This window comes from Coturnix japonica, chromosome 21 (genome assembly GCF_054131305.1).
Source record: "Coturnix japonica strain WE chromosome 21, WE-NBRP24, whole genome shotgun sequence".
Taxonomy (NCBI): Eukaryota; Metazoa; Chordata; class Aves; order Galliformes; family Phasianidae; genus Coturnix; species Coturnix japonica.
The window spans coordinates 10,722,885-10,740,999 of record NC_140683.1 but is presented as its reverse complement, the minus strand read 5'-3'; the positions used below and the strand labels follow the sequence as shown (position 1 = coordinate 10,740,999).

Sequence of the window (18,115 nt, the reverse complement as noted above, 5' to 3'; positions counted from 1 at the left end):
CAAGAGCAGAAGTGTTGGCACCTCACCTCATCTGCACCTCCAATGCCCCTACGAGGCCATGAAGGCTCCCTATGTATGGAATGAAACGGGGAGCTGCTCTGTGCTCAGTTTGGGGAAAACCCTGAATTTTCATCATCAGCAGCCAAAAGGTCAGCCTTCCTTATGGGGTTTCAGCCATCCGAGTGCCCTTTTGAGCTACAATCTTGAAATTAGGAATAATTCATTCATTACAGGGTCCTGATTAGGGGGTGGGGAGGGGAACCGAAATCTGACATTTCTTTCCAGTTCACCAAAAGGTCAGTCTAATGATTCACAAAATTTATCTGAATTTTAACTCTGACGCTGTCACATTGGGCATGAGGCACCCAGGCTGGGAAATGAAGGTCACTTAAGGTCTCCAGTTACATTCATCATTTCAGATGCAAAACTTCTCATAAGCAAAGGTGGCACCACGGGAGCCAAGTGCCCAAGTCACCCAAATGGAGGCAGCTGCCAATTTTCACATGCTACAACACATTCCGTTGGACACAACATAGGCTTTTTGTCTCCTCTACCCACACGCTGCCCAGCATTGAACACACCTGGTTAAAAATTAATTAAAAATTAAGTCATTTACAGCATTACAAACCCAGCTCACGAACCAACAGATACCCACAACATCTCAAAGCTCCATCAGTCCCTCTCAGCTCTTCATCAGAGGGCACCTATGTTGGTTTCCAATGGTTCCCATCCTTGGGATCCTGACTTTCAATTTAGGAACACAGCCATGGCCAACCTCCTGCTGGTCCAACACGGACCAATTCACACCAGTTACCCCCGCTCCCTCCTGGCACTCCAACCCATTCTGTGACTCCATGACACTGTGCTGCTCTACATCCCCACTATGAGCTCTGCCCACAAATCCCTTTTCCAGCCTACTCAATTTTGCGCTGCAAGTAGACTTCAGTTGTCTAATTAATGAACACAGAAAGCTGGATTTCGCTGCATTCCTTTTAGAAAAACAACTCAACCTCTGACGCTGCTTTAAAAATTGGCCTTTGTAACAGCCAGAGTTTAAAATAAATTGCTGCATTTTAAACTGCTAAAAATATCAGTCCCTCTTTGTATTTCTTCTGCTGGCAAAAAAAAATAGCAGAAATCAAATCACAATCAGACATCTGTATTTTTCTGCTTTTTAATTCAGTAACTCGTGAATTCGTGCACTGACCCAGCCGAACAAAGGGCAGGGACTGCTGAATTCCAGAGCCCAGGAGATATCTGGTTACTCATTCAAGGCCGTCTGCAAGGCTTTCATATAAAAAGTACAGAAAAAAGCACAGATGTACGGACAAAAGGGGCAGATTTGGAAATGATATTTTGAAATTCACAACTGAAAATGGGAAGGAGCAGGCTGGGCAGAGATGTGCACAATGTGCTGCCATGGGGCAGCGGGGAGCGGGTCGGAACTCATCAGTCCTGTTATAAAACATCCTGTTTTGGACAACTCTGAAGGTAGAGAAAGAAGCGAGAGAAATGAACCCTCAGGTAAAGGAAAATAAGGGAGAGGTGGGGGACAAGGAAACAAAAGGCGTAATGCTTGCAACCATACCAGCTCCCTGATCACAGCTCCTTCCCACAACAGCCCCATGTGTGATGTGAGCCCCATGCAGGGCTGGGGGAGCCCAGATCCACAGGAGGGAAAAGAAATCAGACAGCTTGAAATTTCCCTTCCTCCTTTCCCTGGAAATCACATTTCATTGAATTCAAAAGCCTTCTGAAATTTTACTAGTTTAGGAAAGATTGAATAAGCATGTAATTAAATTAATTACAGAATCACTGCTCTGCATCCTACTGCAGGAATAGCAGTGAATCAACCAAATGGATTCAAAATCACTTCCTAAATGCTTTCAAGTTAAATAAAACTTCAAGGACTATTTTAAACCACTCACAGCGCAGCCCAGAAAAATCCAAATTGCAATGGCTTCCTGCAGGCTGCTGCTGCTGCGCGCTGCTCCTGCATCCACTGCTCACGCTGGGCCTTCCCTGCAGCCCTCATCCATGGGGCAGCTCTAATTAAGCATCCATCCTGCTCAGAAACAAGTTTGGTTTTGGACAGGTTTTACATAGAGAACAGCATCTCAAGATCTGGCTGCATCTGGAAAACTGTTGGATTTCCCTGATTTCAGGATTTTACCTTTTTCCCCAAGGAATGGTGCCAAGTGGATGCACTGGAGGCTGCAGCACAACAGCCTCTTCTGAAGCTGGGAGCAGAAGGTTCCTTTCATCACATTGCTTGTTAGCAGCCTTCTGTGCACCACAGTGAGCAACAGCTTGGGATCTCACAGCAAATTACAGCGAAAATAGAAAAATACTCTAAAATCAGCAGTCGAGCTGAGCTGCCCAACGCACACCTCGTTTTCCAGTCCCTCAAAAGAGGAGTGAACACAGCCCAGGTCTGGGAAGGGACCCAAACCAACAGGCAACAGCCTACAGCTGGCAGGTGATGCTGGGACACTCTTGTCACCTGATGATGCTGCCACAGGACTGCAGTGCAATAGGAACCTGCACAGGGTCCATCTCAAGTCCAGAATGGAGACTGGGCATGGCAGGGTGGTGCTGTGACCCCGGGGATGTGGCTCTGCTCCAGGGCTCAGCCACCCCCTGGGAATGGTTTATTCTTCAGCCATGTGTCACCACACGATAAAACACGGGACCTTGTGGTGCTCAGCTCCACAACACCTGACCTCAGCTGGCAGGCTGAGCAGCTGACCTTACACAGCCAAAAAAGGCGTCAGCCACCTGCTGCTGTAACCACAGAGGGATCACAGCTCCAGATCCTGAAAACGTGCCATGACTGAAAGCACATGGTGGGAAGGGAGCCAAGTCCTCGGCTCTGCACCAGCAGCAGCCGGGCTGGGGGCAGGCAGGCAGCTCTCGAACCACAGCAGGCACCAGCAGCAACACCCCCGGACAGCCAACAAGGGCAGGGACAACAGAACTGGTGAGAAGCAGGAGTTAAGATGCAAGAATTGGGTCTAACAGTACAGCGTGGGGAGCCTTCCTCCTCCCATCCTTCCTCCTCCTCTCCACTCACTGCTCCCATCCAGCTTTCACACCAACCTGGCATAAAGTCCTGCCTCTTCTACCCCCTCGTGGCTTTTTATGCGCTTTTCCTGGGTTACAGCAATAGCTCAAAGCACAGACAGCTCCAGCAAACCACAGCACACAGGATGAGCAGGAGAAGAGTGTGGACAGAAGGTGCAGGAGCAGCACCTCCACCTTTTGCAGCAGCGTGCTGTTGGCTGGGCTCCCTGCCCCTATTGCTGCCACCCACTCCTCCCCTCCACAGATGACCAGAGGTGTCATTAACAGCCAACAAATGAGGGCTAAGGGACTTCACACCTCCTTGAGTTCTGCAGTAATACTGTCAGCAAACTTACACACACTGTAACACGCTGCTCCGCCTTCAGCTTGCACTTGGAAAATATTCCTCACAAAAAGCACATTTCCATCTCTCAGCTATTTTTAAAGGAAATCCTGGATGCTTCTGAATGCGAATGCAGCAGGCAGCCACAAAGCCAGCGAGTCAATGGGCTGGATCGGGCTCGACACCACACCGCTACACCACGCGAGCAGCAGCAGCCAGGGATGAAGCGAGGCTGGAGAGCACTCCAAAGCCACGATCCTGCTGCTGGGTGCCAAAAGACACAAGCAGGCAGCCAGCAGCGTGGCAGGAGGCTCACACGGGCTCTTTGCCGGGGGTCAGAAATTGCTAACACGCCGGCACGGCACTGATGGCTGCAGCAGCGCAATGCACGTCATACCCGGCAACACCGAGAGCTCATGCATTGTTAGTCCTGTGCTGGCTGTTGTAGCAGGTGATGCAAACAAGTCAATTAGCAAAAGCTCACTAGAGAGAGTTTTAACTGAAAATCACATTATCTGGCCTTTATAGGCTCCCAACAATCCTTCCATGAAAGAACAGCTGAAGAAAAATGAAACAGATTAATCTGCAGAAACAGAAGGAACAAAATATCTTATTTTTAGAAATAACATTTCACTCCAAATCCAGTAAGAAGGAAGGATCAAAACCAGCAAGACCTGAACTGAAATGTCTCTGAAGGAAAGGACTGCTGGAAAATCCTGTCTAGAACAGGACAGAGGAGAAGGGTCAGAACAGGTCACACAGACACTGTATGTGGCACCAGCCATGGTGACACCAACCCTACAGGCAGAAGGTTTCACCATTCCCTGCCCTCTGCCAGGAACTGAGCTCAACAATGTCCATGGATGTCCCACAGCAAGGAAGCCCAGTGTGGCCTCCCACATCCCAAAGAGATGCAGACACTCACACCTACGCCATGGTCCCAGAGGCTCCATAGTTCAGAGATTTCCACTCATCCACCTCTTTCTTTCCCCTCTCGTTTCCATTAGGGCTGATTGGAGGGATGTTCCTCAACAGCATGCAAGTGGGCAGAGAGAAAAGGTGCAGAGAGATTTTATTCTTGCATTCTTTTTGAAAGTCAGTCAGATCAGTGACTCCCATTGACAAGGCTGAACCCCAACATGTTACATTTGTCAGGTTTTAGCAACATTACACACCCATCCCATCCTTGGTTTTCCTGCAGCGCTCAGCCATGCAGCTGGGCTTGGGCTCCTCCTGCCATCTGTCTATGAACGGGAATAAAACCTCATGACCTCGTCTCACCCTGCCAAACACAGCCTCAAAGTCCTCTGCTGCTCTTGCTGTCAGCAGAAGCATCATAATACACCGGATGAGATCCTTTGCCATCCATCCTCAGCAGACCTAACCCCAAGGATGCACTGCCCAGGAGACTCAAGAAACAAGGGAAGATGCTTTCACTCCGTCTAGACAACAAATATAATCTTATTTTCAAGCTTCCTCTCTCAATTATCTTCCATGAGAAGCAGAAAAGACAGGTCACAGCATCTGAAACTTTCTCTAGGATTTTTTTCCACTTCCATGCAATGAATTAGGGGAGTAGATAATAAAGAAACAAAGTCCTGCACTGCCGCACATGGAAGCCAAGCCACACAACCAGCCCTGCTGCTTCATCCCCACTGCTCAACTGCTGATCCTCCACACCCGAGCCATATCTTGTTCCAGGCACAGCCTCTGCTTAGGCTCCTTCTGAGCCCAAAGGAAAGCAGCCAGCACACCCCTGGGGCAGCAATCTGCTGGTTCACCCTGCCACCTCTGCGGGGAAGGCAAAGAACTCAAGGCCAAGTCTCCCAAAACATCAAGTTTTCATTACATGAACCTCATGTATTCCCAGTTCTCCTACAAGGCAGCCCTGGTCTATCAAGCTATGGGGGACACAGGGACTGGAGGTCCAGTGCTTCTATAAGATCTGCAGGCTAGCCCCAAGGTCTGCTCATCCTCCATCCAAGTGAGTTACCGATATTGAGTTTGCACCTCATAAACACACTCTGAGAAGCTGGAACAAGCACAGGTCCTCTGCAGCAGCCACACTCATAGGCAATATGTTCACTTTCCACTCCAAAGCAAGCTGTGATTTGAAAACGGCAGCAGTGCCAGCTCCAGCACAGCCTCAGCACGGCACCCACAGCTCAGCAGCAAACCATCCCTCCACCACCGCAGTCTGTGTCTCTCTCCTTCATCTCTTCCTTGCCTGGGCTGATGGCTTTGTGACTCTGGACCCTCTTCTCCCCCTGCAGTACAGCACACAACCTCCTTTGCTGCCAATGACATCTGCTGAATTATAAAAGCTTTTCCTCAAGATCTACGTTACTTTTGCACAACTATCTCCCAGATATTGTTGTTTGTTTGGGAATTTTTACTTCAACTTTTCTCCCCTTAGATTCCATTACCATTTTACTCTGATCATAATTTGGTTGAATGAAACACAGTTGAAAGATACCAGATTTGAGGCAAGAACGGAAACAGAGCAAGACGACAGATGCGGCATGCCCTTGTCTTGCTTTATTTCCCATTCTGTCCAAATGACACCCTGGTCTCATTAGCACTTAATGCAGGTGAAAATAAAGGGATTTAAGATTAAAACAGTGTGGGCACATGAAAAACAACCACTCCAGACCTGCTGGAACTTGCCGCGTATCAGCACTAAGCCCTTTCTCTGCATGGAGAACTCTTACACTCACTAGACAATAACTTCGTATCTGGGCTAATAACATCGGATGTGAAACCTCTCAAATCCCATTTGAAAACTTAAGCACTGGGCACTTAGAACATTTCCATACTACATTAAAAAGTGTAACAGCTAAAAGAACAGCATCCCACTAAAGAAACTGCCACCACGAAATGAGTCAACTATTTATCTACAGGTTACAGTAGCAGCCTCGAGGGTAGAGGAAGGTCTTTGGCATCCCACCACCTGCAAAGCAAGGAGGGGTTGTGCAAGGAAATGGTGACCAGCTTCTGCAGGCCAGAAGCACGAGCACAGCTGGTGCAGCAGCAGAGCCACACACAGCTGGATGCCTCATCCAAGCAGATGGAGATGGCAGCCCCCAGCCAAACCAGGCTGCGAGGCTCCGTGTCAGTGCTGTAATGTTCCAGGGGATGAGCTGTAATGCAGCAACAATGGGTCTGGTTGCGTTCCCAATGAGACAAATTCCACCCTGCAGTCAAGATGTGCCAGCAGCCACCCAGCACGCGCTGACACGGAAACTCAACCCAATGGTGAGGAATCGCCCGTGCAACCACAGCACCCCAGGAACGCAGCCCGAGAGCCGAGCACTGCAGCCACTTGACATATTGCTCATTTCCTCCCAAATCTGTTGCAATTCAAGCCAACCCATCTTCCTAAGTGAAACGCTAACCAGCAGCACTGCATCGGGATAGATGATGGCTTTTAATTACGTACACCGAGGAGCACGTGGCACTTTGGCTCTGCTACAAGGGCTGCTCTCTGAGAAAAGCAACTTTGATCAAAGCTCCAGGACTCCTCCATGGACCGTGAAAAGCCAACACAGTGACCTTATGGAGGCACTGCTTCATTTGTCTCCAGATTCTCACCTGCAAGGCTCTATCCACAATGCATTTCATTTGCAGCATCACCTTTGTTATTTACACGTCACTTCAGCTCACACAGGCAGAGTTTGGGAGGTGGAGCACACAGCAAACACACATACACGAAATGGCCCTTTTTCTCCAAATGTCCACTTCCAAACAACATTTGTGCTCCAGTAAAAATACTATATATATATATACATATATATACACACACACACAAAACATAAACATATGCACGCACACACAGATCTACATCTGACAGCTGGAAAGTCTTACAAACAGCTTCAGCCTTTCAGACCGGCTCATGCACAAGGTCACCCACACCAGGACAGGCAGCAAGCAGGCCCTGGTGCTGTGCAATGACAGCTGGAGCTCCTTGGTCACTGGCACACACCTCCCTAGCTCAGAAACAGCCCAGGATGCACGTGCCCAGGTGCTGTGCTGCTCTCTTCACTGATGATGGAGCTCCCAGCACACATCACTGGCCAGATCTGCACTGTCAGCCCACCAGCTCCCAGAGGCACTAAGCTGCTCAATTACGGATCTCCTGCCCCCAGCTGCCATCCCCATCTTTAGTGGACAAGTTCCCTCTGCTAGTTTCTGTCTGCTCTGAATACATCGACAGAACCCTTTGAAGTCAAAATACTCTCAGCAATTAGATCTTCTCTATTTCTTTTTGCCTTCCTAATTATCCTTTTAACTGCCTTCTGCTTATTTTAATAGATCTTCCAATCCTCCTCCTTTGCAGACTGTTTATACTCTTTAAAAGCCTACTGCTTACTGCCTCTAATACTGTTTACATCTCCGTTTAGCCACCTCAGCTCACTCGTTGCTTTTTGCCTGAATTCAGATTTAGCCGGAGGAAATTTCCTCTCTGATCTCTACAACAGTTTGCTGATACCTCCCATTTCCTCCTCCAATACGTCTCCCTCTCATCTGCACGAGGGAGCAAAGCCTCTTCCAGACCACGAGGAAAAATCCATACTTGATACAGCACTGCCCGTGCACTTCCCTCCGTGCTACACCCATCATTCCCGCATCAAGGATATGAAGCAGATTATTAATGACTGTGTCCCATGTGCTCCCTAACTCACTTATTATCATTTCCTGCTTGAAAAAGTAAACAAACAGAATCATAGAACCACAGCCTTTTGTGCAGTGTTACAGGAGGTTACCTATTAGTTATATCTCTACCAAGGGGAAGAAAATAGTTGCCTGTATTTTGGTTGCATGCATCAGCTTATGCTTCCAGCATCTGAAGTGAGCTCACAAGCAGGAGGGGATCTGAATTTTTACAAGATCTGAGAGTGACAGGACAAGGGGGAACAGCTTTAAACTAACAGAGGGGAGATTTAAGCTAGATGTTAGGGGGAAATCCTTTCTGCAGAGGGCAGTGAGACCCCAGCACTGCTGGGTGCACTCGAGGCCCTGGGCAAACGGAGCTGGTGGGGACAACCCTTCCCACAGGTTGACTGGGTTGGTTGGCACTGGATGACCTTCAAGGTCCCCTCCAACCAAAGCCACTCTGAGTCGATGGCTCCATGCTGTGTGAGGATGAACATCCATCTTTGGTTCAGCAGATTCAGGAGCACGGTGTGGTTTGGAGAACAGGAGCTCTTCCAAGCACCACGGCTGATGTGAGCAGGGAACAGTAATTGAGTTTCTCTTGCTAATGACAGAGGTTCAGACAGACTGTGGCTCAGGAAGTCCCCACACCATTATCTGACAGGAGCGAGTATATTAAAGGCTCACTCAATATTTTCTCTGTTCGTTATAATCCTTCCCCAGCCATCTGCTGCTGGACACTGGGAAACAGGATACCAAAAGAGAGGGACAGAGAGCGAGACCTTTTGTTTAAACCACAGAATAGCCATTCTTTATAACATAACAGCAGTTCTCCCTTCTAACCGCTCAGCTCTGCCAGAAAACACTGAAGCACATACTCCATGGATGCAGAGAATAAGTGAAGGCATCGAGATCTGCAGAGCCCACACTTTCCCTTGGTAGTTTGCTCAAATGGCCAACCTCCCCCGCTGCTCCACATTTCCACCTCCTGCTCTTAAAAATATTTTTGTTTTTTTCATTTTCTCATCTGAACGTTTGGATTCAGCTTCCAGGTATCATCCCTTGCTTTGTGGGCTGGTAAAATGAAGGGTTATTTGGTACCTGCTTTTTCCCCCCTCCACAAAGAGAACCAGCTCTATGGAGGCAGAATCAACAAGTGAGACTTTTCTTCACTCTTATTGTCAGGGAGTTCCCCCAAATATGGTACGCGTCCCAAAATGCCTCAGAACAAACACCAAGGACTGTTTCCCCAGCTTGCCGAGTTGCTTCACTCCAACCACAGTCTGTGCCTCCTCCAACTTTTCAACATCCCTTAAAAATTGAAAATAGGGATATTGTATTGATGCATAAGCAATAAAAAAAGAGAATCGTGGTTTTCACAAAGCTCTGCACGCCCACAGTTTGCACTGCCCCATTCCCAGGGGCTCAGTGCTGCTGCTTCTGTTGCAGCCATGTCCCTTTCCTACCCCAAGGCTGCTCTGGTTTCTCTGGTCTGTCCCGTCTCCCCATCCATAAAGGATCCTACAGGATCTCACAGAATGGTTTGGATGGAAGGGACTTGTAAGATCACCTAGTTCAAACCCCCTGCAATAGACAGGGACACCTCCCTCTAGACCAGGTTGTTCACAGCCCTACCCAGCCTGGCCTTGAATTCCTCCATGACGGGGGCATTCACAGCCTCACTTGGCAATCACCTCCAAAGGCACAAATCCCAAGATTCTCCAAACTCAACAAAACTCACCTGATGGAACCCCACAAGTCTGTGGGCCCCCTGGGCCAGCTGGTGACCAACACGTCCCCACTGAGTCTCCAGGGTACCCCCGAGCCTCCACCTCTTGTTCCACACAAGTGTGATGCTACAAGGGGCTGCTGGAGCCAAATGCTGTGTGACATCACAGTGCTTCCCCATGCACTCAGCTCAGCCTCCATCACTGCTGTTACAAACAAGCTCAGTTTGTTCCACATTCCCACCACCTCCCTGCCTGCACTCTGTGCACCCCACGCTCTGCTGCCCCCAGCCTGATGTCATGCTAAGAATGGTGTGGCAACAGCAACTGCCAACCTGTGTGGAATGGTCTCAAGACACCCAAAAGGTGATACAAAAACTAATGAAATAGAAAAGGGAGCACAACGGCCACCCCCCCCCAGGAGCACCCATGTACAACATCCATCCACACTGGCTGGAAACGCTCCTCCAGCCCCCAGCTCAGCAGCAGCCCCTTCTGCACACGCACTACGAATACATCCCGCCTCTTCTTTACAAATAGGGAACAGCAATATTTATTAAACCTGTCTAGTTTTTCTGCTTTATTATGCGTTTTAGCTCTCCTCAGTCGTGATAAGTCTACACAAACCATTATTAGAATTTCTTTTGTTCCTGATATATTTTCTTTCTGTTCTTTGCAGTGACAGTCGCGGATTTTTTTTCCCTTGTGTTTTTTAACTTCCTTTATCAATTTGCTGCACCTGATAACTTCTAACTCACAGATAACTGTCATCCCTTTTATTCTTCTTTTTTCCTCCTTATTTTAATTCTCGCTGGGCTCTGGCATGGGGGGTAGCAGGATATGGCAGTGTGGGATTCAATTTCGGAGCAATTTCAAAACCAGAACTGACAACAGATACTGGAAATGAAACAAACCCTTTGGGGGGAAGTAACCCCCCAAACAAACGTTCCACGAAGCCTCAAAATACAGGCAGTACAAGGCAGCGGGGCAGAAAGATAAAGGAAAATGCTGGAGGATGAATTCACAGATGTGTCCAAGAGGGAAAAAAATGGTTATGATCCAACATCTCACCTTCTCTGTGCACAATTCTTAACAGTCCTCACACAGCAGTTTGTACCAGAGCCACGTGCTTGCTGGGTTGGGACACTCTTTGAGTCAGTCCTGCTCCATTTTGGGTCACGTTTAAAGGCCCGACTCTTTCCCCAGAAAGAAATAACAGCCCCAAAGTTGCTGAGTTTACAGCTCACCGTTATGACTACATGAAAAACCCAACAAAAAGAACTGGGCAAAAAGCTGAGAAGTTACAGTGGCCTAAAAAAAAAAAAATAAATAAAAATCCAACACAACAACAAAAGAAGTTTCTGCAATTTGCCTTAAAAAAAAACCCTCCTATGGCTTTTTTTGGTTTGTGGGATCATTAAAATAGCTGAGCTGGGAACGTCATTCCCTTGGTGGGTTCTGCGAGGAAGGAGTGCCTGTGGGTAACAGTGGGGATGTTTATAGGGGAAGAAAGGCTTTTTGTTAATAAATTCATTCAACTATTGAGATGCAAAATACACCAAATGGTTATTTATATAACAAACCATTATAACGCCATCAAACCTAAATTAATAAAAGAGAGAAAAAAAAAACACTTTGGCAGAAAAGAAACTAAAATGTATTATTTCTGATGCCAGAACAGCTCTGTACGAAAGCATGAATTAATGGAATCTATTCCTCCAATTTATTGCGCAAGGGCCCTCTTGCCATAGAGGGAGTTAAGGTGGAAGGACTGTGTGTTTTGGAAACAACACTGGCCTAATACTTGAAAATGACATAAATCCAGAGGAGACAGATAATTTTTTTGTCTATTTTTGGGTGGGAGGAAGGAAGACGCTGGAAAAATGTAAATATTCCAGTGCCATTTTTCCTCCAGAATGGTATTTTCCCCATAATAATATTCTCTTAACAGAATTAAATGCTCTGTCCTGCGGAGTCAAAGGGAAAAGCTGAAGCAGAGGACTGAGGAACCATTTTAATGACTGCAGTCAAAATACTTGTGGGGAAACTGAACCACGAGCACAAACCCCTGCAGGACCAGCCCTGTGAGGATTCCTGAGCTGAACCAAATTTGAAGCATTGAAAGAAAAAGGGGGAAAAAAATAAATAAATAAAAAGCACATCCTATGAGGAAAAGTCAGGACACAAATGGAAAATTCCTTCCTGGCTCCATGGCCGCTAATTGCACATCTTCTGCTCGGAGCCGAGGATCATAGATTTCTACATATATATTTAATTAGGTTAATTTGTAAAACGCAGACATCTGTCTGCTTAAGGTAGACAGCAACTTTTCATTTTCTACATTTTAAATATCACCTCATGAACTGCAACACAAGCACTGTTTGTGCTGGAATAGGAAGGCCAGAGAGTTCTTTGTAAGAGAGGAAAGCACAAACACACACGGGTTGGACATTCACAGTGTGTAACTGCTACACACACAACATCACCACAAGCCAAAAGCAATGGGCCATTCTCAGTCAATTTACTTTTTGGCAAACGAACCAATTAAGATGATTTAAAAAAAATAAATAAAAATAAAAAAAAAAAAAAAGAAGAAGACTTTAAATACATGCAAGGTTTCAGGAAGCGGGATTCCTATGTTTGTCAATTTGGGCATGTTTTTTCTCATCTACAAATGGCAATAAGTCCACTGAGCGGAGGATGCTCCAATGGGCTCAGTCCTACATCCCTCTGACATCCACACCCCATTTCTAGAAGCAGGAACTGCATCACCACCCTCAGACCACACGATACGATCCCAACCCCACCACCTTGCCCCAGACACATCTCACAGACCAAAGACCTCGAGACCTTTCCACCCCAATGCCTGCAATGTTTGGGCTGCCCCGCTCTGATGCTCCCGCACTGCAGCACTGCCGGCTCTGGCTGCAGAGTTTTGAGCACTGAGGTTTAATACTTCCATAAATAGGCCTAGAGCAATGAAACGCTTATACTAAAATCGTTCTCCCCACGCTGTAAGCAGAACCTAAATGACGGGCCTTCAATGCAAGCACAGCCAAGTTCTGCTGAAAACTTTGCTTCTGCTGTTATTTCCAGGCAGGGAAGGAGGGAAGGACACCTACACCCACACAGAGTGAAACATTAACTCTCAAAAAATTACTCGCAGCCTGAACATACCTGGCAAAACAAAACTGCAGCATTATGGACAGAGCTGACCTGGGTTCCACACAATCACAGCATGGCTACATGTAAGCTCCCCTCAAGCTGAAGAAGGCAGCAATGAGGTCTCCCCACAGCCTTCCCCTCTCCAGGCTGAACACCCCCAGATCCTCAGCTTTACATCACAGAGGTGCTCCGTTCCTCTGAGCATCCTACCAGCCCTTTCTGATTTACTTCTGCCTCTTGTCGAGATGCTGAAGCTCATGCAATACCATCCCCAGAGTCTATGTGTGATACCAATGCTCACCGAGCCCCCACATTTACAACCCGAGGCCTGGCCAGTACAGTGCCAAAGGCCCAGGCCGTGCCCAGCCTCCCCAGAGCCCGCCCTCCATCCTCCATCAATAGACCCAGCCTCCCAGACACGTCTGTATGCATAACCATACACACAGGTATTGATTCCTCCTACACACAATGGCTCCTCAATGCAGCCCCCACCTCTGCTCTGCGAGCTGATATTGGCTTCTCCCCTTTGTCAGCCAGCGTCAGGATACACATCATCTCCAGTCACTGCTTTTCCACTTCCAATGCCATTTTTCAAGTGATGCCAGCCAAATATAGATGTGAAACAAACAGCAATACTGTAAATTACAAGCAAGGAACCTTGCTTATGTAATTAAATCTTTACAGGTACAGTGCACCAGCTAAGCCTTTCTAACATGCATATTAAGGAGTGCCCTGGCAATACAGGTTAGAGAAACAACAACCGAGAAGGATTCCTTAGAAGAGCTGCCCCAGCAGAACACCAGGTGTGGTGACACTGGTCCCATCACAACACACTGCATTTCACCCCAGGCCTTCAGCATGTCTGCCCCAGAGCAACCCTGCAGCTCTGCCACAAAGCAGCCTTCAGCACTGCCCTGACTTCATCCAGGAGCCACGTGGACCCACCTACAGCCATAGAGACCGACGGGTTCAGCTGCTCTGACTTCCACATCTTGCTTCCCTGTGTCTCTTTCCCCCTCCTGGTGCTAAAGCTTAAAAATCCAGCTCTCACGCGACTGCTGACGAGGCAGAGCTGCTATGACAAGTTGCACCAGCGCTGCCTGCCACTGCTGAAGGATACGATGCAAATGGTTATTTTTCATATACTATCCATGGTAAACAGCATCATTCATTTCTATTCCCTTGCTCCAGACAAATCAATGATTGTTAATGCAAAGTCAACATGTCCAGATGTAGTTTGCATACCAGTTAACCACTAAATTGGCATCACATAGTACAGAATAATCAAGAGACATTCAAGGAACCAAACACAAGCGAAAAGGAGGCAGATGACTGCTGATTAATCCATAAAAGACCATTAAAAATTAGAAACTCCTTCCCTAGAAAACACAGCAGGCCCAAACTGAGCACACAACTTCAAAAGCCTTAACACTGCAGTTACAACAGCTCAGAAGTCTAGAGACCACAACAAGTAACATCACCCAGCGCCATTTATTTCTGCTCCTTACCAAAAATGGACCACAGCCTCTGGCCACACTCGCAGGCCTTGCAAAGGTGCTTTCTGCCACCAGTTGTGCCCCTGTCTACAAAGCAGAGCCTATTTCTGCACTCAAGATGCCAAATACATGTTGCTGGGCACCACCGTATGATCAACCCCATCCACTTTAGGGCCTTCCACTCCTGAAGCAGCACAACCAGCACACTACAATTGTCTGCGTGGGCCAAGCAGAACTGGAGCAGCTCGCAGAGCAGAGCATGAAGTGCAGAGCCCTGTGCAGACCAGCCAGGACACCCAGCAGGACTCACACCCACAGCAGGGCCATAGAAGTCCCCTGGCTGAGTTACCCTTCTGCCCTGCACCGCATTGCTTCCAAATCTAAAGGACCTTCAGGGCACAAACCCCAGATCCTGCCCAGCACAGGTTGCCAAAATGAAATAATAAAAAGAAATTAATTAAATCTAATTTACAGAGCCCTGATTTCAGTGCTGTGCAACTGCAAACTGACTGCGCATCACCAGCCCACATGACTGCAACGAGACCAGCACTACTTACAGCATCACGGCAGCAAAATGCATTTAAATCATCCCGGAGTTCTGCGAGTAGGATCGTAACATTGTATACAGCGCCTGTGTAAATAGTATCTACCATGTAATAATGTTGCGTCTATTTTCATCCCTGGCTGAGGACTGGGTGCTTGAAATTCTTCTTTTTGCAGCAACACACCATCCCTGCACTGAGCTGTGCTGGTATTGCTGGGCTGGGCTGGTTCCTTCACTTCACATCACTTAGAATGATAAATATTGGTCAGCATTCCACAGAGGAAAAAATAAGAGTAAAAAAAACCCCTTTGGAAGCAAACTGCAATGTGAAACTGTAGAAAAAGCACCACCAAGCAGAAGGGCCTTCCTGGAAGGACAGCAGCATGCAGCAAGTTGAGACTGAGAAACCTGCTGTAACTTCAGTTCTGCCTTTCTCTTGCCAGTGGAACACATGGTGGGAGCTGCTGTTCCAATGAAACCGATTGAAGCTGAAAGTAAAGGAGCTAAAGTGCATCCCTGTGAGCTGCAGCACAGCCCTGTGACACCGCATCCCAAAGCCCAGAGAAGAACCTGCAGGCTGCCCTCATCCTCAGCACAGCACAGAAACCAGCCCCAACACTGCTATTTTCAGAGCTAAAACTCTAAAATGTGTCGTTTGCAACCCCAAAATGGAATATATGTCATTATCTCTTACTCATTTCAACTCACCCCCAACTCCTGCACCCTCCAAGAGCACAACCCCGACCCTCCAGGTGAGGGTGCTGGGGGGCAGAGGGGGAGAAAAGGCATCAGCAGAAGGCTCTGCTTGGAGAAAATGAGAGAAATCTGAAATAAAGTTAACATTTACCAAAATAAATAAATAAGTAAAGAAATAAGTACTGAAGCCAAGTGGCTTCTTGTGGTACAACTAAAGAATAGGTGAAATCTGGGGGGGTGAGGGAGGGATTCTTGGTGTCAAACAGCACAGGGCAGGCACTGCACTGAGGCTCACGGCCTGGAAGCAGCAATGAAACCCAGCGGGTAATTTGTGCCCCCTCCCTGCCCGCACACCGTGGTCCTTAATCCGGCATGTGCTAAAAAAGGTTTGGGAAGAGGGACGGGAGGGGGAGGGGGAAATAAATGCAACAATAAGAAATATGGAGTTGACATTCGGGAGTGCTCGCTGCTCCCCCAGGAGGAATCCCAGTCCTTTCCATCACCCCCCCCATGAGAAACACAAAATAAACAGGAGCAGAGGGGAGGAAGCAGCGCCGGCTCCTCCAATTTTTCAGCTTAATTTCGAGGAAAGATGGAATTAAGGCGGAATCCAATTAAAAAATTAAAACGGGAACTTTGCTGAGCTCTGAGATTCAGATTTGAAAATTCTGCCCAGACTGAAATTTCATTTCCCTGAAGCAGGAGTGCACAGAGCCACAGAAACAGCAAAAAAAGGGGAAAAAGAGGAAAAAAGCAAAAAAAAAAAAAAAAGCAAAAAAAAAAAAAAGCTTTTTTTTCAGGAAAAAAGAAAAAAAAAAAAAGGCAAACTGCACAAACTGCAGCAGCTGTGGAGCCCAGAGCAGCGCCAGCCATCTTGCTATTTTGTCCCCATTTTAGAGAGGAGACCGTGTCAAGGTTGGTAAAACTCAACGTTGACCTCATCGTCCCCTTCCTCTCCCTCCCCCACTTTTGGGTGGAAAGGCCATGGGTTCCCCCTTCTCCCATATTGCTTTTGATTGAAACAATGCACGACGCGGAGCTCTTTTGTTATTTATTTGTGAAAGATCAACCCCAAGACCCCACGATTCAAGGGCAACCCTACAAAAACCAGCACTCCCCTCGCAACCCCAACTGCTCCAACAGCACCGCACCCCACGTCCAGCAACAGGGAAACCGAGGAAGAAAACGACTTCCACCCCAAACTCAAGCAGGGCTCTGCAGGGCAGGGGAAAAAGCAATGAGAAATTGGGAGAAACATCCTCCCAGCACCGGCCGCAAGCAGTTCAGATTTGCAATTTGGGGGGGATGGGAAAGGGAAGGAAAAACTGAACCTGCAATGAGATGTTGGGTTTGTTTTTGTTTTGCCCTCGGATCGTTCATTATGCACGTTCACAATGTCATGGCGGAGCTCCCACTAACGTGTGCAGAGACAGAGCAGAAACACCGGATCTGGAGTTGTTGCAGTGTTGAGAAAAGCGAGGAAAAAAAAACAAAAAAGGAAAAAAAAAAAGAAAAAAAAAAGGAAAAAAAAAAAGGAAAAAAATGGGAAAAAAAGAAAAAAATTAAAAAAGAAAAAAAGAAAAGAGATAAAAATGAGAAAAAAAGGAAAAAAAGGAAAAAAATGAAAAAGCAGAAAAAATGAAAAAAAAAGAAAAAAGAAAAAAATGAAAAAAAAAGGGAAAAAACTGTGGAAATTTTGCTTTTTTTTTTTCTTTTCTTTTTTTTTTTTTTTTTTTTTTTTTTTTTTTTTTTTTTTTTTCCTTTTCAGAAACGAAATAGGAAATTAAATACTGGAAAGTGTTTTAATGATGGCAGCAGAATCCAGCCGGAAAGCCAAGAAATTCAAAATCCAATCTGCCATCTGAGCCCCGGCTCTGCCCGCCCCCGGGCTGCGCTCAGCACCTTTATTGTTTAAGGGCAGTTCTGCATCAAAGCCAAAATCCCCCCCCCAGAAAAAATAAACACATAAATAAACAAATAAACGGACACACAACAGCAATGAAACACTCCGGGGTGTGTCCGCAGCAAATTCTGCACGCTCCAATTTTCCTGCACAACTCGGTGTGACACCGGCCGCCCCCAGCACTGCAGCAAAGCCCGATTGTGGCGCAGCGAGCAAGTTCAAAATTACAATGAGGCGCAATTCCTAATTGCTCCGCGGCAGCAATTCGCCCACTTTGGGAAAGTGAATCTTCCGAGGGGCCGCCCCCAGGAAACTCCATGAGCTCCCCCCGGCACAACGCCCAGAGACACAGCGAGCAACACCCCCAATAAAAAACGGGATCCAAAGGAGAGCAGTGGGGAAAAAAGAAAAAAAAAAAAAAAAAAAAACACAAAAAAAAGGGGAAAAAAAAAAGGAAAAAAAAAAAAAGGAAAAAAAAACACCCAAAATTCATTCAAATTCAGCTCAATTTTCATCTCCACATTC

The 18,115-nt window shown here is 47.1% G+C and overlaps 1 protein-coding gene across 22 annotated transcripts in view; it reads right to left on the bottom strand.

Moving 5' to 3' along the window:
* Positions 1 to 18,115, bottom strand: part of ZNF618 (zinc finger protein 618) — an 87,664-nt gene that overhangs the window by 68,717 nt on the left and 832 nt on the right. For 3 of the 22 annotated variants that reach the window (XM_085521583.1, XM_085521577.1, XM_085521588.1), the window contains exon 1: positions 9,801 to 9,983. The exons of the other annotated variants lie outside the window; for them this stretch is intronic. In XM_085521583.1, coding sequence (XP_085377709.1) covers positions 9,801 to 9,968 — 168 coding nt within the window. In that variant the 5' untranslated portion in view covers positions 9,969 to 9,983. Of the gene's footprint in view, positions 1 to 9,800; positions 9,984 to 18,115 lie in introns of those variants that run through there. 22 annotated transcript variants of the gene reach the window in all.